General features: G+C 35.5%; 1 protein-coding gene across 4 annotated transcripts in view; it reads left to right on the top strand.

Moving 5' to 3' along the window:
- Nucleotides 1-23,515, top strand: part of RABGAP1L (RAB GTPase activating protein 1 like) — a 665,842-nt gene that overhangs the window by 81,894 nt on the left and 560,433 nt on the right. For all 4 annotated transcript variants that reach the window (XM_057728667.1, XM_057728668.1, XM_057728669.1 and 1 more), the window contains exons 8-9: nt 16,717-16,783; nt 22,103-22,205. In XM_057728667.1, coding sequence (XP_057584650.1) covers nt 16,717-16,783; nt 22,103-22,205 — 170 coding nt within the window. The remainder of the gene's footprint in view (nt 1-16,716; nt 16,784-22,102; nt 22,206-23,515) is intronic.

Genomic DNA, 23,515 nt, shown 5'->3' with positions numbered 1-23,515 from the left:
GTGTCTTCATCCTCACGCAACTTTTTCAATAATTTGAAGGCGTTTTTTCAGAATACATTATCTCAACTTCTACCTAAGTTGTTTGAGATAAAGCACTTTTTGAATCAGTATATATTGTTTTTTTTTTAATAAATTTATTTATTTTATTTATTTAATGGCTGCATTGGGTCTTCGTTGCTGCCCACGGGCTTTCTCTAGTTGCTGAGAGTGGGGGCTACTCTTCATTGTGGTGCACAGCCTCCTCACTGTAGTGGCTTCTTTTGTTGTGGAGCTTAGGCCCTAGGTGTGTGGGCTTCAATAGTTGCAGCACATGGGCTCAGTAGTTGTGGCTCGCGGGCTCTAAAGCATGGGCTCAATAGTTGTGATACACAGGCTTAGCTGCTCCGTGGCATGTGGAATCCTCCCAGAGCAGGGCTTGAACCCGTGTCCCCTGCATTGGCAGGCGGATTCTTAACCACTACGCCACCTAGGAAGTCCTGAATCAGTATATATTGTTATCATTAGGGATTGTACCTAAGCCAGACATGCCCATTCGTATAACATTAAGATAGATTAAAAAATTCATTCCATATATAACCACTTAATATTTTGCTTTTGTTTTAATATAATTAATGTGATTATAATATCTAACAACTATGGGTTCGTATACTCAGCAATAATTACCAGATCTGTTAAGTTTTTTTACTTCCTTTTTCACACATTCTGTCAGATGACCTCTAAACATCCAAACTGAAATTGACTTGCGATTGCTTCAGGCAAATGGGTCTTCCCCAAACAATACTTTGTTCAGCATAGCAGACAGAATTTCATGCGATATGGGGTATTTTTTTAAATACTTGGATTTATTTGTTTATTTTTTAGAAGAAACCCTTGCTTTTAATTGGATTATATTTGGTACTTAATGTGTTTAAATTACAAAATGTAAATAGTAGCATTTAAGGTAGTCCAGTAGGTGGCAGTCTTGTCAAGAGAATCCTTAACCTCTTGCATTTTAAGCATTGCTGCTGACAAAGTTCATTTATAGTATAAAGATGTCAGTGTGAAAGTAAATCCTTCAAATTACATAATTTTGGCTTACCTCCTGAGAGAGAAAATGATTTATCATTTTAAAAAACAACTTCTCATTATATGAAATTTCCAGCATACACAAAAAGTAGAAAGAATAATATATTGAACAGCAGTGCACCCATCACCCATTCTGAATGCTAGTTTTCAATATTTTGGTTTTTAAAAATATTAATTTTTATCATGAAAAATCTATTTCTCTGTGCATTCAAGGGTTCAAGCATTCCTCATTAGTAGATATTTAACAAATTATACTGTGATTATTGGTCTTCACCCCTTTGAAGGCAAGTATTGTGTCATATATCCCAGAATCTCCAGTATTTAGCACTGTGCTAGGAACCAGAGCTTTGTAGTTACTTAGTCCTTACTTAGTAGTTTCCCTGTGCTGAACACTGTTCTAGGTGCTACTTATGAGACGTAGGTACTATTATCTTCATTGTACAGTCAGGGGTACTGAGGCACAGAGAGGTTAAATAGCTTTCTCAAGGTCATACAATTAAATACCAAGTCTTTCTGGTCCAGAATAAATATTCTTACCTTCTATTTCTTTTTAAAAACTTGCTGAGTAAATGAATAAAAAGTATATAAAAATTTTATAAAGTAAGAGCATTGACTAAATGCATTGTAATATACGGAGAGTAATAGAACATTGCACCTGATAGACTGCTAACTTGTTTAGAGGATATATGAAAACTCTGCTCATATTTTAAGAATGTCTAATGTTCTTTTGTTTTTCTCAATCACCTATGTTAGATTTTACATACTAAGTTTTATTTAGAAACTGGACATAAGAAAGAAATTTTTAAAAAAAATTTATTTATTTATTGGCTGTGTTGGGTCTTTGTTGCTGTGCATAGGCTTTCTCTAGCTGCGGCGAGTGGGGGCTACTCTCTGCTGTGGTGCTTGGGCTTCCCACTGTGGTGGCTTCACCTGTTGTGGAGCACGGACTCTAGACATGCGGGCTTCAGTAGTTGTGGCTTGTGGGCTCTACAGCACCGGCTCAGTAGTTGTGGCACACGGGCTTAGTTGCTCCGTGGCATGTGGTATCTTCCCGGACCAGGGCTTGAACCTGTCTGCATTGGCAGGTGGACTCCCAACCACTGCACCACCAGGGAAGTCCTGAGAGAAAATAATATTAACAGCCAACATTTATTGAGGACTTAGTGTGATGGCCATTGTAAAATTTAATTGTCATAAAAACATGTGAGGAAGGTATTTTAATTATTACCCTATTTTTTGCAGAAGATGAAACAGATGCTTAATGAGAATAAGTAAGTTGGTCACTTGACCAGAAACTGATAGAGACAGGGTTTAAACCAAGGCCATCTGACTTCTGAGTGTACACTTTTAAAGACTGTACCCAATTAAATTTTTTTATTTTATTTTTTAACCTAATTTAATATTTATTTATTTGTTTATTTTCATTTTTAAAAACGTTTATTGTGGAAAATTTCAAGCGTATACAAAAGAACAGTGAATATATAGTGAACCTGATTGTACCCAACTAAATTTTGATTATGTGCTAAGTTTGACATTAATAAACCAGTTAGAAAATAAATGGCTAGGCATTCTTTGGTGTATTTCCAGCAGAATTTGAAAGTGAGAGTATAGACGGGGCATCCAAGTGATTGTTCAGTGACTTCAAACACAGGGGCACCATGCCCTGGGAGAAAAGCTGATTGATTTGTAGAAGAGAAAACCAACAATAAGAGCTGAGAGGAGAAAGCAAGATGATTGTAATCTGAAACGCGTGAGAACAGCAGCCTAAGCCTAATTATTGAGAGGCTCCAGTTAAAATGTTGAGGCAGATCTGATCAGGTGAGGCTCTTTCTGGTGTTTCCAAAGTGGAGGTGGAAATCTTCTCTGTCCCTCTCCAGCTGACATCTTCATGGGTTTCGGTCTCACCATGTGTAGAAATGTTGCAAAAGATTTTCTTACATACTACTAAATTGATATGGATTTTTAAAGCTTTATCTAGTGTTTAAAATACCCTATAACTAGCACTATTATACAACACTCACTTCCATGCTTTGAATTAGATTGTTGGTTATGCTAGATACCTGAAAAGCAAGGGGGAAATTTTTCAGTGTTTGAGGTATTAATTTTCTGACTACTTTATTTTTGCCAAGTATTACTTCTTAATTTGTGATAAAGTGATTCAGACATCTAAAACTCTTCATTTAGTTAAAAGATTTCATAGGTACATTCATTTATAAAAGAGAACAAAAGATGCAAATCAAATTGACATCTAGGCAACTTGATTCAGACCACATACATTTGGAAAATGGGCCTCTTTACAGTTGCCTGACAAGAAGTGGAGTTCTAATGATGGTAATTTAGGATCTTGTGGAAGGTTAGTTGGGAAGAGAATTTTGGCTTCAGGGTTTTATGTCTGTCAGATCACTTTGTTCCCAGGGATCTGCCCTGATACTTGATGTGTGAACCGGAGTGAAGTAGTGATACAGCAAGCAGAGTATAATTACTAGATTTGTTATAAGTATACAGCTTTGTTTGTACTAACATGGGCCATTTCTGCTAGGAAGAAAGAATTTCTATAAGTCACTTTGATGCTAATTTGGGGGAGTACAATCATTACATATACATTAAAAAGTATACGTATATTATTTAAAACACATCATTACTAGAAGACAGTTTGATCATTTGTGGAGTGATTCAGAGATGTGCCTGTTTTGATAATAAATTCTTCTTCAGTTCTTAATTTGCCCTTGCTGGCTTCCAGCAAAAACTATATAATGAGAAGTTAAGTGTTCAGTACTGTACCTCATAGCATGAGTGATTGACAGGTACCTTTCCTTGTGTTATTTTCTTGAGGGAAAGATTTCCAAGCCATGGAGTACTGAAAAAAAGAAAAAAAATCACCTAGGGCTCTTTTCTTTTCACAGGACAAAATTTTCTAATATGACTTGATATCACCAAAGTAGATGGATAGTAGAGCCAGAGCTGCTTATTATTTTTGGGCTAATATAATTGGACATTAGATCATTCTGAGGGTCTTTTGCTGAATTTATGTACCACTTATTTTTGCCTTCACCCTAGCAAGTTGTTAAATAGTTTTATTTAGGAAGGAACTTAAGTCACGGACTTCAAGTTGCCTAGATGTTAATTTGATTTGCATCTTTTGTTCTCTTTTATAAATGAATGTACCTATGAAATTTTTTAACAAAATCAAGAGTTTTAGCTGTCTTAATAATTTTTCTTAATGGATGTCATTTTTCCCTGTCTTGAAAATGAGAAAAAAATGGGGGTGACCCAAAGTGTGCATAATATTTTAAAAGCTGTTTTTTTTTAATTAAAAAAAATTTTTTTTAATTTATTTTATTTTTAATTTATTGGCTGCATTTGGTTTTTGTTGCTGCATGTGGGGGGCTTTTTGTAGTTGCGGAGAGTGGGGGGCTACTCTTCGTTGTGGTGCTGGGGCTTCTTATTGCGGTGGCTTCTCTTGTGGAGCATGGGCTTCTAGGTGCACGGGCTTCAGTAGTTGTGGCACGTGGGCTCAGTAGTTGTGGCTCACGGGCTCTAGAGCGCAGGCTCAGTAGTTGTGGTGCATGGGCTTAGTTCCATGGCATGTGGATCTTCCTGGACCAGGGCTCGAACCCCATGTCCCTTGCACTGGCAGGCCGATTCTTAACCACTGAGCCACCAGGGAAGCCCTACAAGCTGTTTTTGAACTTACTCATTTGTCCTCTTTGAGTTTTCTTATAAGGCAGTAGAAACGTAACTCTCTTGTACCTTAGAAAAACAGAATCTATGTATACAAAATATTTTCATTGTTCTCTGATAGTTGTTTCAAGTGACAATTGATAGAGTTATTGGCATTATCAGGTGCTTTGGAGAATGAGAAATTGGAAGCTTCTCTCTCTCAGCCTTTAGGCTGGAATTTGTAATCAGGACAGAATTTTCAGTGTCTTCCATTGCTAGGTTTTGCTGGCACCCAGTAGAGGGGCGTGGCACTATAGAAGTATGTATATAATACTATTACCTTTGCAGCATTGTATCTTAAGAACTTTTTAAGTATTAGCAATGAAAACATACATTGCTTTCTGTCAGATGCTTTTCTAAGTTTTTTCTAGATGTGTTGGGGCTGATTTTTTAATTCAAAATAACTACAGGCTCACAGGAAGTTAAAATAATAGTATAGAGAGGCCCCATGTACACTTCCCCCAGCTTCCCCCAATAGTAACATCTTACATAATATAGTACAATATACAGACTAGAAAATTGACATTGGTACAATTGATAGGCCTCTATTGGAACTCGTTTTGAATCCTTTTGTAAACCACAGTATGCTTCTATAACGTAATAATAATTTCTTAATCTCTTAAGTGATTGTCTTTCTAGTGGCAAAAGATCTTTATTTAGCTTTATTTAACTTAAGGTGACTGATGAAGTTGGTTATGGACAAAGGGGCTACCAGGTCCTAGCAGAGGAGAGTTCCAGGTTGTTCAAATGTGGTAGTTTGTTTTTTTTAAAATTGAAATACATTTGACATATAACATTGTGTAAACTTAAGGTGTACAACATGTTGTTTTGATATATTTATATAGTGTGATATGATTGCCATTGTAGCAGTAGTTAGCACCTCTGTCACATCACATAATTATCCATTATTTCTTCCCTGTGGTTGAAATAATTAAGATCTAGTCTTTTAGCAAGTTTGATTATAATATGATGTTGCTGTCTATATTCACTGTACTGTGTGTTAGATCTAGGGTTTATTTATTATCAGTTGCAACTTTGTACTCTTAAAGTCTGTCCTGTTCCCTGCCTACCACCAGTTTATTGTTTTTATGAGTTTAACTTTTTTAGACTCCGCATATAAGTAATCTCATACAGTTTTATCTGTCTCTATCTGGCTTATCTTACTTAGCATAATGTCCTCAAGATCCACTTTTGTTGTTGCAAGTGGTGGGATTTCCTTCTTTCTCATGGTTGAATAATAATCTATTGTATGTACCACATCTTCTTAATGTATTCAACTATTGCCAGGCACTTAGGTTCTTTCCATATCCTGGCTGTTGTGAATAATGCTGCAATACACAAGGGAGTGCATTTTATCTCTTTGATATCCTATTTTATTTCTTTTGAGTATATACCCAGAAGTGGAATTGCTGGGTCATATGGTAGATCATATTTTTAATTTTCTGAGCAACCTTCATATTGTTTTCCATAGTAGCTGTACCAATTTACATTTTGATTTACATTAAGAAAATAATTTCTTAATTTATTGGTTTAAGAAATTTTGATTTCTAACCTGGCTGTTAAGTAATTAGAAGAAATGAGGTATTTTAACTATATCCTATGCCAGTTATCAATTTATTGCTTCTTAGTTCCAAATCTGCCCTCTTACTTGATCTGTGTTAGTGTCACTTTATGCATTCCTTCTTTGCAGCAAGCGTAATATTAAATTGTGGCAGTAGAGGGTGCTGGAGAGATACCGAAGGATGACGAGACTTCTTTTTCTTGGTTCTGGTGATTGTTCTTTGCTCTCCAGTGGTGCTGTGCTCCAGCTGTGTACACAGTGGATACATTCCCTCTGTGAACTCACAGTCCTGGTCCTGGCTCAGCGAGGTCTTCTTGTGGCCCTCCAGACACGGACACTGTGTCTCAGGCTTTGCACCACTCTCCCTCTGAGCTGCCTTGGGGAGTCCTGATTTCTTTTGTTCACCTGCCTGCCAGCCTTGGCTACCTCCACCCTAGAGGGTTGTTTCCTGTTTGCTGGTGGTCCAGCTTTGCCTGGGCAGTCCAGAAAACTTCTTTGTCATCCACTGGGCTGCAATGATATCTTCTACAGTGAGATCAGAATACCAGCTTTAGGGAGAGGATCTTGTTTCCAAGTTTGCTCTTCTTTGGGGTACTCTTCCTCTGCCTTAGGGTGTTCTTTAGAATTCTCTTTATAGTCACTCCTATTACAGGGGATAATTTTCTATAATAACTTCTATAACTTTATTTCTGTCCTCTCTCTCCTATTTGGACCTATACTGACAGTATCTAATTGAACTAGTATCTAATGAAATTAACCAGTCGTGTAGATAAAGTTTCTGATACATTTTGCAGGGGTGGGGTGGGGGGGGGGAGTGTTTACTTTAGATAGTCTTTTTAACTGATAGTCTTTTAATTATCATAATAATGGCAAGGATAATAACCACTATTTAATGATTTCTACCATATGTCAACATCCATCCCAAGTGTTTATTGCATAGTGTTTTTTTCACACTAAAGCAAGGAATCTTATAAAGTATCTTTTTATTTCCTTTTTTATTTTTTTTGGCAGAGGGAGGAAACTAAAGCATGTTATTTTGCCTGCTAAGAAAGAGCTAATAAGAGGCAACATGGAGATTTGAATCCAGGGCTTCTTGCTTGTCTTCATAAAGCCTTTCTATTTGACTCTTTTGTATGACTTTTTTGGGGGGAGTGATGAGGGGAGGTATTAAGTACCTTAAGATATGATATAGTTATTCTATATCACTAAGTAAACATTGCTTAGTTCCTTTATTTTGTTCTTATTTATAATGGCAGCATAGCTGTTTTTTTTTAAAGGTCTTGGTTGATTTGAAGGGAAGTGGGAGGAAGAACTACATAAATTTTTATTTAATAGGACTTTAGGCAATAATTAACCAAAGTTAAATAAGTCTTATGTGTGAAATGTATTTGTGCTTTAAATATTAATTTGATTTTTTCTATTTTTAATATGTTTTAATAAGTTTACTCATCCTTTTTATTCTCATATTTTTTCAAAATTGTTCTTTACCTGTTTTCGTTAAGGTTTATATATTTAAGTAAATTATTCCATTATTCCACTGCACTATAGAAAATTGTTATGCTTTTGATAACTAATCGAAGCTTTATATAGCATGGTTCAATGAAATCAAGCTTCTGAAGAATCCAAATTATTTTACATACAGATGATATTGTTTTGTATTAAATTTTTTTTTTTTTATTTAAAATGTAAATACCAAAATAGGGCTGTGCAGAAAAGTGTTAACGTAGGAGGACTGAAACTACTGTTCCTAAAAGGTCTGCTTGGAAGGTTAGTTCTTGACTGGCATTTGGAAACCTGGCTTTTGGGAGCATTTGCACCATTCCCAGAACTGAGAGTAGTGGCTCAGTGCGCCTGGACTGTTTGTACAAGCAGTGTGGTTTGTGCTGAACACCTGCTTTCCTTTTGGAGTCTGGAATTGTGGTACATGCTAGGCAGAGGATGCCCACGTGACCAGCCCTGAGAAGAACTGAGTCGTCGATGAGCATGTCACATATGTAACCTGTGGTGTTTTCTCACATGCCACAGCTTGTTGGGGGAATTAAGTGTGTCCTCTGTGAGTCCCCCGGGAGAAGGGTCTGGGAGTTTGTGCCTGGTTTCCTCTGAACTTCACCATGTGTGTCTTTTCCCTTTGCTGAGTTTGCTTTGTGTCTCTTCACGCTAGTAAATCATGAGCGTAAGTACAACTATGTGCTGAGTCCTGTGAGTCCTCCTAGTGAATCATTGAACCTGGAGTGGTCTTGGAGACTCTGACAGAAGAGTATTTTGTTCTGACTAGTTTTTCATCCAGAAATCACATGTAAATAACTATTTTCCTCCTTGGTGGAGGGTGTGTTTGTGTGTAGCTTTTATTAATTATAGAAAATGAGTGTTTGCCTAATTGAAGGTCTCTTTGTGAGGATATAAAATAGCTTCTTTTTTGGACCTTGTCTTCAGAGGAGCAGTAGTAGTGAGTTTATGAGCTAATGTACAACAGATAAATATGGGTTTATAATTTTGCAGACACCACCTGAGAGTGTCTTTAGACACCTAGAAGTAGTTATTTTTTCTTGATGCACTTCAAGTAAAACCTCCTCCACACTCATGTTCTATTCCCCTCCCTACCTCCCATCAGAAATAGCAAGAGGATACCCAAAACTCCTCATTCCTCTGGTAATACTGCCCCTCCCTTGTCTTGTGTACCGTAGTTGTCCAAAACAGGAGTAAAGCAGGGTCCTCCAGAGCTCTGCGTTCTCCTTCCTCAAGATCCTTCTTCCTACCCTCAACCTTCAGCCTCGCCAAAATAATCTGTTTTGCCTGTTTCTTGCAGGCCTTGTAGGAAGTGCTGGGTTTTCCATCAATACTCAGATTCTAATTCCCACACGACTATATATGTCCCCTCATCTGATTCCCATCTGCACCTTTGCCCAACTTCCTAAACCATTTCATTCTACACTCTGGAACTCATAGTCTATCATCAGTGCAATTCCTTTTATCCTCAGCCTTATTTCTGAATGTTACATTCACTTTATAAAACCTGGCTTTTGCCTGAGCCCACTGCTTCCCTTACAGTCCTTTCAAATGATGGCTGTTTCCTCTCTTCCCACCCCTTTGGCCCTGAGGTGTGTGGAAGTATCTTTCTTGCTTCTTTCAGACTATTGTTTCTTTTTTCTCCTAAAAAAACTCCCAGCTTCGAATTTCATGCTATCAGATTTTAGCATCTGCTAACCTCTCTTGTTGCAGTTATATAGAAATCCTTAGAATTCCCATCATTCTTTGAAGATTTTAGCTCCTGGCTTACTGTCCTTCTCTAATTATTAGGCTTGTCTTAATTTTTAGCAGTTTTAATATCTATGTAGATGATTATTCTAGTTACCTCTTACCTTCTTAATTAATTAATTTATTGGCTGTGTTTGGTCTTCATTGCTGTGTACGGGCTTTCTCTAGTTGCGGCGAGTAGGGGCTACTCTTCTTTGTGGTGTGGGGGCTTCTCATTGTGGTGGCTTCTCTTGTTGCAGAGCACAGGCTCTAGGTGTGTGGGCTTCAGTAACTGTGGCATGTAGGCTCAATAGTTGTGGCTCACGGGCTTAGTTGCTCTGCAGCATGTGGGATCTTCCCGGCCCAGGGCTCGTACCCATGTCTCCTGCATTGGCAGGTGGATTCCTCAACCACTGCTCCACCAGGTAAGTCCCTTAGCTTCTTAGTTTCTTGACCTCTTCTTGTCTAAAGATCTTGTCCTTCTCCCTACCTCAACCACCTACTTCTATGGTCATACTCTAGAATTTGTCATCACCAATAACTGCACTCCCTTCACAATCTCAATCTTAAGTATCCCATTCTCTTATCACTCCCTCTTATTGCTATAATTCACTCCTGTTTTCTTAATACCATTAATTCTTTAATCCCACTGAGACCAGCGATCTGCAGTCCTATCATGTTTTACGGTCCCTTACCCACTCACTTCATATTTTCACTTGCCTCCTTTCTGACTTAGATTCCATTATCTGTCTCTACAAATTATTCCTTCATATACTCCCACAAACTCCTGTAGTAGTCTCTTCCCCATCTTCCTACATGCCTGGCATATTCCCAGCTCTAGCTAATTCCAGCTTTCTGCATCTTTGCACCAACACTGATTATAACTGAATGCTGCTGGGGAAGCAACAAAACAAAATAAAAAAACTGTATATAAATGCACTGATTGGCCATAACCTCAGGTGTACCTTAGTGTTGATAGCATTCCTATTTTATTTTACTAAACAACCTGTTTAATCTCTCTCCTAGATAATTTCACACCATCTAGTTAAACCTCCATCATGTCTTCTACCAAGTTTTCTCTCAGCCAGTGATCTTTTAAGATAATAGAAGCAGTAAGAATAGAACTTTAGATATTCCCATCACCTTGTCTACCAATCTTTCTCATCTGTACCATATATTCTGCCTTCTCTCTTACTACACTGGATGAAATATCCATGTTCTTATGGCCATCTTCCTACTTATACACTAGATTTTTAATCTGTTTTGCCTTCTTGATGACATTATTCTAGCACACTTTCTGCTACCATACTCCTTCCTGAGGTTACCTCATCCAGTCTTATTTCTTTAAACATATCTGTAAATGGATGACTTCCACATTTTCATCTTTCACCTGAGGTCTCATTTAAACTCCTAATTCACATATCCTACAACTGTAGATCTTCATTTGGTGTCTGAAACTTAGTATGCTCAAAACTCAAACTCTAGATCCCCCACCCTGTCCCAAACCTGTCCCTCCTGTAGGCTTATTCTTCCTATTATGGAAGGCACTGAAGCAAGTGAGATTTTTAAGGTCCACAACTATGAAGTCCCCTCATCTGGGTTTGAATCCTGGCTCTACAGTAATCTTGGCCAAGTTATTTAACTTCTCTGTGCTTCAGTTTCCATTTGTAAATTGTGAATAATACTTACCTCTTAAGAATTTTGGAAGGATAATATTAGATAATACTTGTTATGTATTTGGAATAGTCCCTGACACAAATAAATGCTTGATATTATAATTATTAGTGGTACTAATACTACTACCACAATCATGCTTTTTTCTGAGACTGCTGGTACTTTGTGAGTGATAACTGGAAATCAGAATAGCCTACAGAGTCAGAGTAAACTGCCCCTGTGAGGAGGCAAAACCTTGGCTGTATTTATTTAGAACCTACATGTATATGCATGCAGTCTCTGCTCTGCATTTAGGATACACATGGATTTATGTTACCATGGTTTAGTTAAAGAACACCCGTCCCCCAGCCACATGATTCACATTGTTGTTAACTGTGGTATATTAATTGTAAGTAATTGCATAAAGTGTAGACTTTGCTGTTAGCTCTTCCATTCACAGTCAACTACATAAATGCATAATCAGTGACCGGTCACATCACTTTTTTTAAAGTCTGTTGATGATTGGTCATGGTATATCCATTTTTTAGTTCACTCACAGACAGCAAAGTGTGTGGTTGTGTTGCCTCTTTGGTCTCTCAGTGATAAACCCATGTAACATTTTACAAAAATGGGTAATTGAAAGCGCCAACAAAGATAGGAGTGCAGCAAAGAAATGAAAAGTGATAATGCTGAAAGTGAAATATCTTAGAAGATTTGAAAATGGTGACAGCAGTAAATCAACTATACCTCAATAAAATTAAAATTAAAAAGGAAGGAAAATGGTGACAGCAAAATGAATATAGGATGAGACCTACCTCTGCGTGAAGCTACAGGATGAACCATATTGAAAAAGTCTGATAAATACAAAAACACTGTCATGGCACTTCAGCATCTTTTAATTTAAATTTCACTGGGAGTAGAAAGCTGCTCAAGATTTTTGAAATGGAGATTTTACTTCTACGTTGGATTGAAGACTGCAATAAAAAATAAAATCCTAGTTAGTTTTGCTAGCATTCAAGCCACAGCTTTGCAGTTAGTTGCCACATTGAAAGGAAATGATAATTATCAGTAAACTGGAAACCATGCAATTTCTTTAGCTGAGTTTTAGAAGAAATATGACATGAAAGCATACAATTGAAAACATTCACCCATCATGACAGGAAGCAACAGTGAGTTGTATGCATGTAGTGTGGCAAAATGTTCACTGCACCATACAAATAACTTTGCAGGATTTGAACAGGACATAAGTGGAGTTATAGAAGAAATAGCTGACCGTGGGAATGTTGACCCTGCTGCTATTCAGTGGACTTTTAGGTATACAGCCAGAGGAACTTAGTGAAGATGAACTTAGTAGCCTAAATAAGGCAAGTGGTTGTGATGAAGAGGATAAATGTCCTGGGAGGTGACACCAGCAAAACATCATGTTAAAGAAACTTTTGGAGAGATAAAAGTGCAAAGGATAAAATACTGGAAGCTGATTCAAACCTAGGAGTATGACAAGTTTGCCAAGGCATAGGAAAAAATGCTTACTTTGTATTGTAAATTACACAAGAAGAAAGCAAACACTGTTTAAACTATTCTTAATAACTGTTTCCCAAGAAATAAAATATTTCAGTTTTCAGTATTTCTAAGTGCTTTAAATTACAAAGTACTAAGCAAAAATAGTTTTACCCTTTTTTTTTCATTTCCCTATATATTTATAACTGACAGAGAGTTTTTAAAGTTTTGACAAAAAATATTTAAAGATCACAGGACAATCATAATTTTTCCCATTGATTGTAAGATCACATTGCACAGTTTCAGCTTGTGTGGTTATTTCTGTGTACATAGTGAGGAATGCCTGTGTATCTTTCTCTGCTTGATCCCTTTAGTAAGGGAAAAACAATTCCAACAATTCTTATATAGGAGACTTTTCCAACTGTCTATTGCTTTAACTTCTTTAGGGTGACTGGGATTCCAATTTTATGAAATTATCTAGTTTTTAGAGTTTTTGTATATTCTAAAAATTGTGATCGAATTATAGCTTTTCTTCTTTATAGTTCTGTTTACCCCCTCTGTCATACTGTCACTTTCATTTTTAATAACAAAAGTTTAGTCTCGTAGGAGATAGTGTTCTTTGTTAGTGGTCAGATTGCTGCTTCTTTTCCTTTTCCTTTCCTCCTTTCTTAATTTTTATCCATAGTCTTCATGGAGGTATGTATTGGGTTGGCCAAAAAGTTCCTTTGGGTTCATATGGAAAAACCCAAATGAGCTTTTTGGCCAACCCAGTAGAATTATGATTTTATGGACTAAAAGAAAAAGTAAAAAAAAAAAAAAGTTTCCTATTGCAGGACATTAACATATCATCTTTGTTTTTCTCACTTCTTTTTTCCATCAATTAAGCCTAAGGCCATGCAAGATATGCAGAGTTTTTGGTGTTCGTATGGATGCTTACTTGGTGTTAAAGGCTATTTAAAGCTCTGTTTTGAGTAAAACAAAATGGATGGAAGGTCAAGCTTCTCTTAATAATAGTAGCAGTTGTAATAATAATATATTATTGGCAACTGCTCTAGAGTCTACAATGTACTTTCTCTGTGAGTTTTTCTTCATTTCACCTTTACATTAACATAGTGAACCTGTAAGCAGGTAATATTTGTGTTTCAGAAATGTGGAATCTGAGACTTTGAAGTGTGTAACTTGCCCACACTTCACAGAGGGAATGTCTTCTCTACTGTTAGGCTAGGGAGGTGGCAGATTATGTAAAAGATTATGTAGTTTTGGAGTCATAGTCATAGGCTTAATAACTATTTGGTTTGGACAAATCACTTCTACTTCTGGAAACTGGTTTTATTATTTGTTATAGGGAGGTTGTTTTGAAATGTAAATGCAGCAATATAGTAATGTCTGATAAAGCATTCAATAAACAGCTGCTATAATTAATATGATAATTATTATTAATATAACACCATCATCTCATTCTCGGGAGGTTTGATTTCAAATTTTGGGTCAAGTTAGCTATTTGTATATTATAAATAATGTTGGGTATGTCTTCTCTTTGCTCTGTTAACATTTTGTACTTATAGCTATCATAGAACTTACCATACAGGTTGTAATTGTCTGTTTACTTGTTTTCCTTCCATACTAGACTGCAAGCTCCTTTAGAAAATAGGTATAATAGCAATTTGCTTTTTACATTACTTATAGAGTTAATAAGAGAAGGTTGAATGCTTTGAACTCCCCAATGAAACACTTAATATTCGCATTAGGTGTTTGTGGTACTAATAATATCTATCTAATTACTGATGTGTTAGCCCTAATAGACCTTGCTTGTCTCCACGGGAAACCTGATGTGCTTTAATGAAATATAATTTTGGAAATGACTAATACAGCTTGATAGAAGAAAATTATGCAGCTTTAATGCTGGAAGAACCCTTAGAGTTCATGTATTGTACCTCTCCCATTTTCTAGAAGAGGAAGCAGAGGCCCAAGGAGGTTAGGTGCTTTCTCTAAGGTCACACTGTTGGTTGGTGGCAGGATTTTTTTTTGTATTTATAACTCAGGAAAAGAGCAGTGCATCAGAGATCATCAAAATAAGGTGATGTGTGTTCTCATTTAAGAAAAACCTAGATTTCCTTCTGTAGTAGAGTTTAAGATAGGACTATTATATTAAGAAAATTGTTTTGCCATTTACCTATAAGTGCTTGACAAATGGTATAAAACTTTAAATTTTCAAAAAGAGCAAAAGAAAGGTAGGGAGGGTGCATACTAAACTGTTAGTATTGGTTCCTAAGGGGGCTGAGATTAGAGAGGGAAAAGAGAGATTACTTTTTCCCTATACACTTCGGTATTCATTCGCTTTTTACAATGAGTATATAATAATTTTGTAACTTAAAACCCCTGTAATATAGAAAATGGTATTTAAAAAACCCATGAGAGATGCAAGCTGAAGGAATGTAGGGAATGTGAGACAAGTCTTCTGTCCTCATTGACCTGACTTTTAAGTTTGGGGAACTAAATTTTATATCTGAAAAAGAATTCTTTTATTCTTACAAAGAATTTTAGGCAAAATTAGAAGTAGTACAATAAAGTGCATGATTAATTAATATTTAATTTGTATAGGCAGTTTATTATAGAATTTCATAGAGAGTTCATAGCAGTGTATAGGAATCATTAAAATTATGAATATTAGATTATAATTATCTCTATTTTAGTAGATTGTATTTTGTTCACTGGTACAATAATACGTTTGGAAAGTTTTCCTCAGAGCTTATTGACTTTATGTTTGCTATGTACTTGATCATTTTTAGATGCCTTGTGCAAGGTAGCCTCAGATATTCACAGGAAGTATATATTGTTTTACCACTTACTATACCCATATTTGGATAGGACCAATCTCATGTTTGTGGAAGAAAAAGCCGTGCTACTAGAAAAGTAAACCAGATCTTTGGAAAACAGGGATCAGATTGAGTACTGACTGCTCAGCTGCCACTATTTTGAAATTTAAAAAATATTTTATTTGATTTGTTTATGTTCTTTACTCCTTGTGTAAAATGCTCCATAGCATATTTTTAAATTTTGGAAAGCTACAAAAAACACTCTATTCTAGTAGATGTGGGTATGTGTTGTTGGCAGAGAGAGGCACACTGTGGACAGATCACTTTGCTTCTTGAGTACAAGACCTACTTAATAGCCATATGCATTTAAGTAAATTAACTTTTCTGGACTTTATGTTTCTTATCTATAAAGAAGAAATAACAATAATATCATAAATATAAAAAATTGTTAGATTTAGCTGAATTTTAGAGTTTATGAAAACCCTTTACAAATAAAAGTGGTGGTGTTTATGGGATTCCTAACACTTCCCTGGCATCAGGAAGTACAGAATGAAGTAGTTAATAGTATATAGTATGCTTGGTAGTATCTTCACTAATATAATAGCACTTTTAGTAATGAGTTTCATAGAACTTTTTTTTTTTTTTTCCAAACTGAGGATATAGTATTAATAGGCTACTTAGTGAACATGACTGTTGAGGGCCAGGGTGATTGTTTCTATTAATCTGGCTTGATGCAAAGAGAGAGTATAGTATCTTATTCTAATTTTTAAAAAGTTTTTCTTTCTTTTAATTTTGCTAGGTTAGTTGATCTTGACCAGTATGTTTGGAATAACTCAAATAAAATCTAATTTCTTACCTAGAAACTAATTCATATCTCACTACTGTATTTTGTTTCAGTTAATAACTTGTGGCTATTTTTATCACAGTTTCTGATCATTGGTAATTTTTACATGCAAAAATAAAGATCTGGGAATTTAGATAACTTGTTTGTATGTGATTTTATTATGTATCTTAATGAATTCTTATTTGTGATATTTCTCTAAAAAATTACAGTTATTTATAAGTACAGAGCTCAGATTGTATAATTACTATAAAAAGGCTTTTTTGCTCACTGGGCTTCTATATATTCTTGATACCTTATTTCTCCTTTTTTTCCCCCAATATTTTCAGATGTTTTGGAATGTTATTAAGCCCAGGTCGAAACGTGAAGAACAGTGACATGCATTTACTGGATATGGTAATGAAAATCTTAAGCACCTTAACCAAGTATAGATGATAGTTATTTTATATTTTTAAAGTATTTTCTATTTTAGATTTTGTCATTTTGTCAAAATTGTTTCTAACTTTCAGCTTATGATAGTAGTAATTTAATTTGGAACCCCAAATTTAAGATTAGTTATGAGAGAGAGATTTAGGAAAATTTTAATAAAAAATCATATGCAAATTGAAAGCAAATAAAAGGATAGTGTTATGAAAATGTCCTTCTATTCTGTTTGGATTCTTAGGAAGATGTCTTTTCTTTGAGCCCAAATAACAAGAACATGATTATAACAGGCACATCCAGAGTGAATACGGTGCCTTTCATTTATTTTAATGCAGTGTTATTAATTTGAGTACTGTGATGGATGCTTTTGTTTTCTTTAAAGCATTTCCCTTTCTGAATTTTTCCCTCTTGATTACCTTTCATTAGCAAAGTATATTTACTGTGGGAGTGGTATTTATTTAAGGAATGCCTTTGAAGGTTAATATATATTTGAGTTGGTATTTGATGTAAAAATAGTAAGCCATCTTAACTTTTAAACAGAAATACCTGCTAATATTGCAGTTAATAAAAACATTTACTTTGTGGTTTAGAAATGTTATATAAGAAATAGTTATCTTAGTACAAGTATAAAGTTCTTTACTTAACAGATTTTTTTAGGTAGCACTACATGTTTTCTTCCTTTCAGCTATGTTTTGCAAATGTCAGTTAAATATCACAAATATATCAGCTTTTTCTTTGAGTTATTTCATGGGAACATCGCATTGATTTTCTAGTGGTAGTAGAATGGTTTATTCAACCTTTTTGAGCACCTAATTGTGTGCTAAGTATTGTGTGAAGTGCTGGCATTATGGATGCTGTAAAACAGTAACCAACTGTGGGTTCATAATCTTGTGATGGAAACAGATCTTTTAAGTATGTAATGACAGCAGTGGGTTAAGTGCTCTCATAGAACCGGTACAATGAGCCACAGAAATATAGAGGAAGTACTGCATGGGTAGGTAAGGTAAGGACAACCAGTTATATTAAATGTGAAAATCAGCTCTTGGTTCATCTCTCTTCCATCGCTCTTCACAGCATATCAGTAATGCAAGTGGTTTTACTTAAGGCAACACATAGCATTTTGGAGCCCTGAAAATTCCCAGAGGAGGTAGTTTCAAGGACATTAAACACTTATAAGCTCCTACATCATAATTAGTAATGGTCTTGCAGAGTTTAAGATGAATCACTGGCAGAGATTTTTCTATGAAACCTAAGTTTAGAATCTAGAGTTGCAGACTTGGCACGAACTTCTGATCCCCCTTAGTCTTACCTGTCTCACTTGCAGTGAGTGCAGCCCTCTACCTCTAAGGGTCTGTACTGAAATCAGAGGACTTGTCAGCACTGAAGCTCCTGGGAAGAGCAGTGGGCTTACCTGTACAGCAGAGAGTTGGTCAAGTTGTAGGGTTTGTGTGTACAGTTGTCAGCAGTTGTGATTTGTTATTACCCAATGCTATTAATCTTCATGCTATCTTAATGCACAATTATTGAGCTTTGGCTATACCACATCTAATAAAAAGGAACTTGTTACCTTATAATGAAGATTATGGGACCGTTCTGCCTATTGCAGGTTATACCTTTGTAATCACTTTAAATCATATTCCTTGTGACTTTGCCTAATTAGTCTTAGTTCTGCCCTCTAGAGCGAGATGTTAATACTTCTTCTATGACATATCCAAATAGGTGAATACTTTGAAAACAAATTTCACTTTGTTCTCACAAACTTTGGAGCAGCATACAATTATATTTAGTTTCAGAATTTGTGAGGCTTTTTTATATTTCTTGAATAATTTTTAAGCAATGCTTTCTTCCCTGAATGCTAAATAAGCAAGAACTGAGACTTTTCTATAAATTTATAAATTTTGTTTAATATAAAATCTACACAAAAGAGGAAGTTATATTTATAAATGAAGTATATTTTGTAGTCAAACAGCCAAATTATATATATATACACACATATATATTATACATAGTATATAAACAAAATCACATATCAGTAAAATTAACTAGGTTTTTTTGGAGGTACAGATAATAGACTCTTAATTTTCTCCCAGTAGTAAGAATAGTTTTGGAAGATACTTGTAGTGTAGGAATAAGGAAATGAGAATTTTTGATTCACAGCCATTGATACCTAGGAAAAGCCTAACAGGAAGGTATCAAAAAGAGCTGAAAACACAGTAGACCAGATTTCATGCAACTGGAACACAACTTAAAGTCCCAGAGATGCCTCAGAAAGTTTGTACATCCTCACAGTTAACTGTTCACTGACACTATGCAAGTAGCTGGACTCATAGAAATAAAATGTATATTGTAATCGAGTACACTTGTAGTCTTCGTGTATAAAAAAGCTGAAGTAAAATTTTTATGAAACACACGTGTAATGAAATCCACTATTCTTTTCTTGTACTTGATTAAAAAGTCTGGTCGTAATCCACTCAATTGATGTTATGATCCACAAACGGGTCACAGACTGCAGTTTGGAAATCCTCAGCCTGTCAGCTCCATGAAGGCAGGACCACATAGTTTTGTTTTCCTTGCTGGACACCCACAGGCACAAGATGTGACTCACAGTAGGCTCCTGTTTGCTTAATGAATGGATGGATTAGCATGAACTTACGTTTTTTTAACTTCTTTTGCATGTTATCTCCTCCTTCTAATACCATCGTGTGCTTTCTGCCTGCTTGACTTCATAGCTTCAGCTTACTCATAACTTGAGTAACTCATCACTTGACAGTCGTTCATTCATGGCTTAGTATGTGATTTGTCAGCCTGTGTTCCCATTGCAAGGTGCCATATTCTCTTTATATTTCCTAGTTTATCTTCTTAAGAAGAGGGCATCTGGTGGTTCCAGCCTGGCCTGGTTTGGGCAGAGGCTCTTGTCCGCGTGTCCTTTACGTGATGTTCCTGATCTTGTCAGCCTTTTGGGGGAGGGGGAACAAGCAGAGGAATCAGGAAAGAACTCTAGAGCCAGGACTGTGAAAGTATCTTCATAAGGGGATGGGAGCAAGCCAGGCTATGTAATAGAAATGTCTAGTTCAATAACGAAAATGACTTAATGAGGAGAAACTGTTATTGAGGGCTTTTGATGTGTAAGACAGTATTACTGTAGTTGGTTATGTGATGTGAGGACTAAAAAGAAATAAAAATATGCTTAATTTGGTTAGGCCGTTTTGGTTACAAGAAACAAAGATTCACTTAGAGCACCTTAAAGGCAAAAGAGGTTATTGATCTTCATGAAATTGTACCTAAACCTGCAAAGTGGTCTCTATCTGGTCTCTTCCTGTCCGCCCCCCCTCCACCATGGGCTGACTCTTTCTGTGAGTCTGCACAGTCTTCTCTCTCCCCCTCCCTGCCTCCCTTCCTCCCTTCCTTCCTCCCTTCCCCCCTTCTTTCCTTCTCTTTCCCTCTTTCTCCCTCTCCTCTCTTTCTCCCTCCTTGCCTTTTTCTCTCCCTCCCTGCCTCTTCTCAGCCCTTCTCTCTCTCTGGTTCCCCACTATCTCCGCCCCTTCAACTTACCTCCTTTGTATCTGCCTTTGTTTTTTGACTACATGATTACTTATTTTTAAGGATTTTTTTTGGTGTTTGTTTTCTCCATTTCTCTCTTACCACTTAGCAGTTTCCTGGTACTCTGCTGTTCTTTATATATTTTCCCCTACATTAAATTCTGTTATAACTTTGTTTTGTATGTAGCCTGACATCCCCTGACTTCTTATTAAAACCTCTCAGCCCCCACTGCCAACTGCCCACTTTCCTTGGTATTTGTTAATTGAAAGAAAGAATTTTATTGATTGGTCTAGCTCATTTTTTTGGACTCAAGTGTAGCACAAGCTCTTGTCCAGAAATGGACTGGAATTTTTTGGGTCAGGTGCTCATTCTTGTTCTGAATAGGGATCTAATTGGACAGTAGAGAGAGAGGATAGGCATATGGAAGGGAGGGAGGGGAAGAGAGAGAGAGTATGAATATATTTAAGTGTGTTGGAGGTACTGAGTGGGTTTCCTTTACATGGCCTTGAGTGTTTTCATGTCTGGAATTCAGGGCCTCTGCATGTAAGCTATACAATATGATTAGGGAAATATCACCAGTACACTAGAAAAATGTATTATAGTAATTACCAAATAACTGAAATAATTTCATAGGGATTCAGAGAAGCATCTTTGTGAGGGAAATATTGAAAAAAATTTTTTTTTCTCTTTTAGTCTGACCCTTTTGGTACTCTCCATTCATAACATGAGGACATTGGTACAGAAAATTGAAAGTGCTGTAGATAATACTCTTTTGCATATGCACATATTTGTATGCTGTGTGCCTTGCCCCCATGGGACAACCTTTAAGCTCCCCCACACCACATACACACATACATATACACACAACTGTATGTGGCCTTGCTTTCGCTATAGGAGTTTCTGCTATAGTGAGAGTCAAGAGCTGGCTTGGTAAAAGTCTTCAAGAGTGAAGGAAATGAAGAGCAAGAGGAGAAGGAGAGAACAGAAGAAGGAGAATAAATATGAGGGTAGAGGGAGATAGCTTATAACCTTGGGTATTGATTACAAACCAGTATTAGTCTCCTCATATTGATTTTATTTTTTATTTTTTTTATTTTTTATTTTTTTGGGGGTACACCAGGTTCAATCATCTGTTTTTATACACATATCCCCGTATTCCCTCCCTTCCTTGACTCCCCCCCCTCGAGTCTCGTATTGATTTATGATTGTAAGAAAGTGTGCATATATCTGGCATATAGACAGTAGAAAAGTATTAACTTTAAAGGTACTAATTGTGACAAAGTAAATTAAGTATTTTAACAATATATTAAAAAGTAGAACATTAGAAGAAAAGTCCTTATTTTCGTGTGATTAGCTATTAATTCAGTTAACTCTCTTCAGTGATAGTTTTAATAGAAACTTCATATATCCTTGTATGTGTAGGTATGTGAGATTTTGACAACCAGCCTAAGATAACGCTAGTTATAACTTCATACCAATATTGTGTTTTTGTGAGTCAGCATGTGAGGGTATACCTCCTTTTATCCAAGAGTATGTCTCTAAATAGAAACTCCGGATAAAGCTGTAAGAGAATTTAATATTTAAAGAAATACTTCTGTAGAGTGAAAAAAAAATTTACAAAGAAAATGAGTCCCCTGTTTGATTGTAAATTCAAATTTTAATAAATTGGATTGCTTAAAGTAAGATATAATTTAAGATGATTTTTTTTTTTGGTGTATATATTCTTAGTGACTCCTGTTTGAACTTTTATAGGAATCCATGGGAAAGAGCTGTGATGGGAGAGCTTATGTTATCACAGGCTTGTGGAACCCCAATGCACCAATATTTCTGGCACTTAATGAAGAAACCCCAAAAGGTGAATTTTCTTAAAAGATTCCTTATCATTTACGTTAAAATTTACCTTATGGACAATATTGTTTTGCCATGTGTAAAAAAATTCTGGTGCTTATTTTAAATGGAGTTATTCTTCTTTTCATACTTTATGCATCTGTGGGGAAAACCTCCACTATGCAAAAGAAAGCAGCCCCGCACCCCATGATGTGTGGATTAATTTTATTACATTATGTAGGAAAGTATTTGGGCTTTGTGTTTCGTATGTCATTATAGAGTTGTTTTATTTGTGGGGGGGAGGAGGAAATGATGGAAGAATATGAAAGAAATGATGACAGCAAATTCTGAAATTTTTGCATATCTTTGATAACTATTTTAACTTTTTTCTTTGTATTACAGATTACTTAATATTTTTTCATTTACTAATTATTCATTCCAGTCTTTTGACCTTTGGGAACTTAGTCATGTATATTTAGGATTTCATTTGTGGCAAATACTCTTTTCCAAGCTGTTTACCTTTTCATTTTGTTTAATATGTCTGGTGTTGAACAGAATTTATGGATGGTAAATAGGCTCATTTGTCATTTTCCCTATTGTCTTTATTTTTATTCCTGCTTTATCCAGATATCTGTTAATTGCCCATGTGTTTTTTTTTTTAACCTCCACCATCTGCCTTTAAAATAAAATTTAGTTTTATCTCATGAGTTATAATCTTCTACTAAATACCAATAATTTATATTGAGAAATAATTTATATTATTATAATTTATATATAATTTATATTTATTATATTTAAATTTATGTATAATTTATATTATTCAACCAATAATTTATATTGAGAAAACAATGGATCAGCTTGTTTGATCTTCAGTTTTATGTTATTTGGTTTATACCCACAATAGACTTTTGGTTAAAGACAGGAGCATTAATGAATACTGATCTGAAAATATATTAATGAGGAACATTAAATGATAATTATTTTTGAATTTCCTTAATAAGAGTATTTACCAGTTTCATAAATTGCATGCATTTGATCATACATCAAACTGTTTCAAAATGAGGGCTAAAAAGAGAAAAATGATGATTATGTAAAATTTAGCTTTTCATATATTAGGAATAAATAATTTTTATACCCACAGTTTGTTATTTCTAGATGCAGGCTTGTGAATACCAGTCTGTAAACTACTTCCTCATAATCATTCAAAAATCAACATGAAAATGGAAAAAATAAACCAGCTGATAATTTTGAAGAATAAAATATAGAAATGTCAGATAACTTATAAAAGCAGTTTTTATCTGTTTTTAAATGGAACACATAGTTCAGTTTCATTTGTAT

Source organism: Hippopotamus amphibius, chromosome 3 (genome assembly GCF_030028045.1).
Source record: "Hippopotamus amphibius kiboko isolate mHipAmp2 chromosome 3, mHipAmp2.hap2, whole genome shotgun sequence".
Classification (NCBI taxonomy): domain Eukaryota; kingdom Metazoa; phylum Chordata; class Mammalia; order Artiodactyla; family Hippopotamidae; genus Hippopotamus; species Hippopotamus amphibius.
The sequence above is the reverse complement of the archived record's forward strand: the minus strand, read 5'-3'. Positions and strand labels throughout refer to the sequence as shown.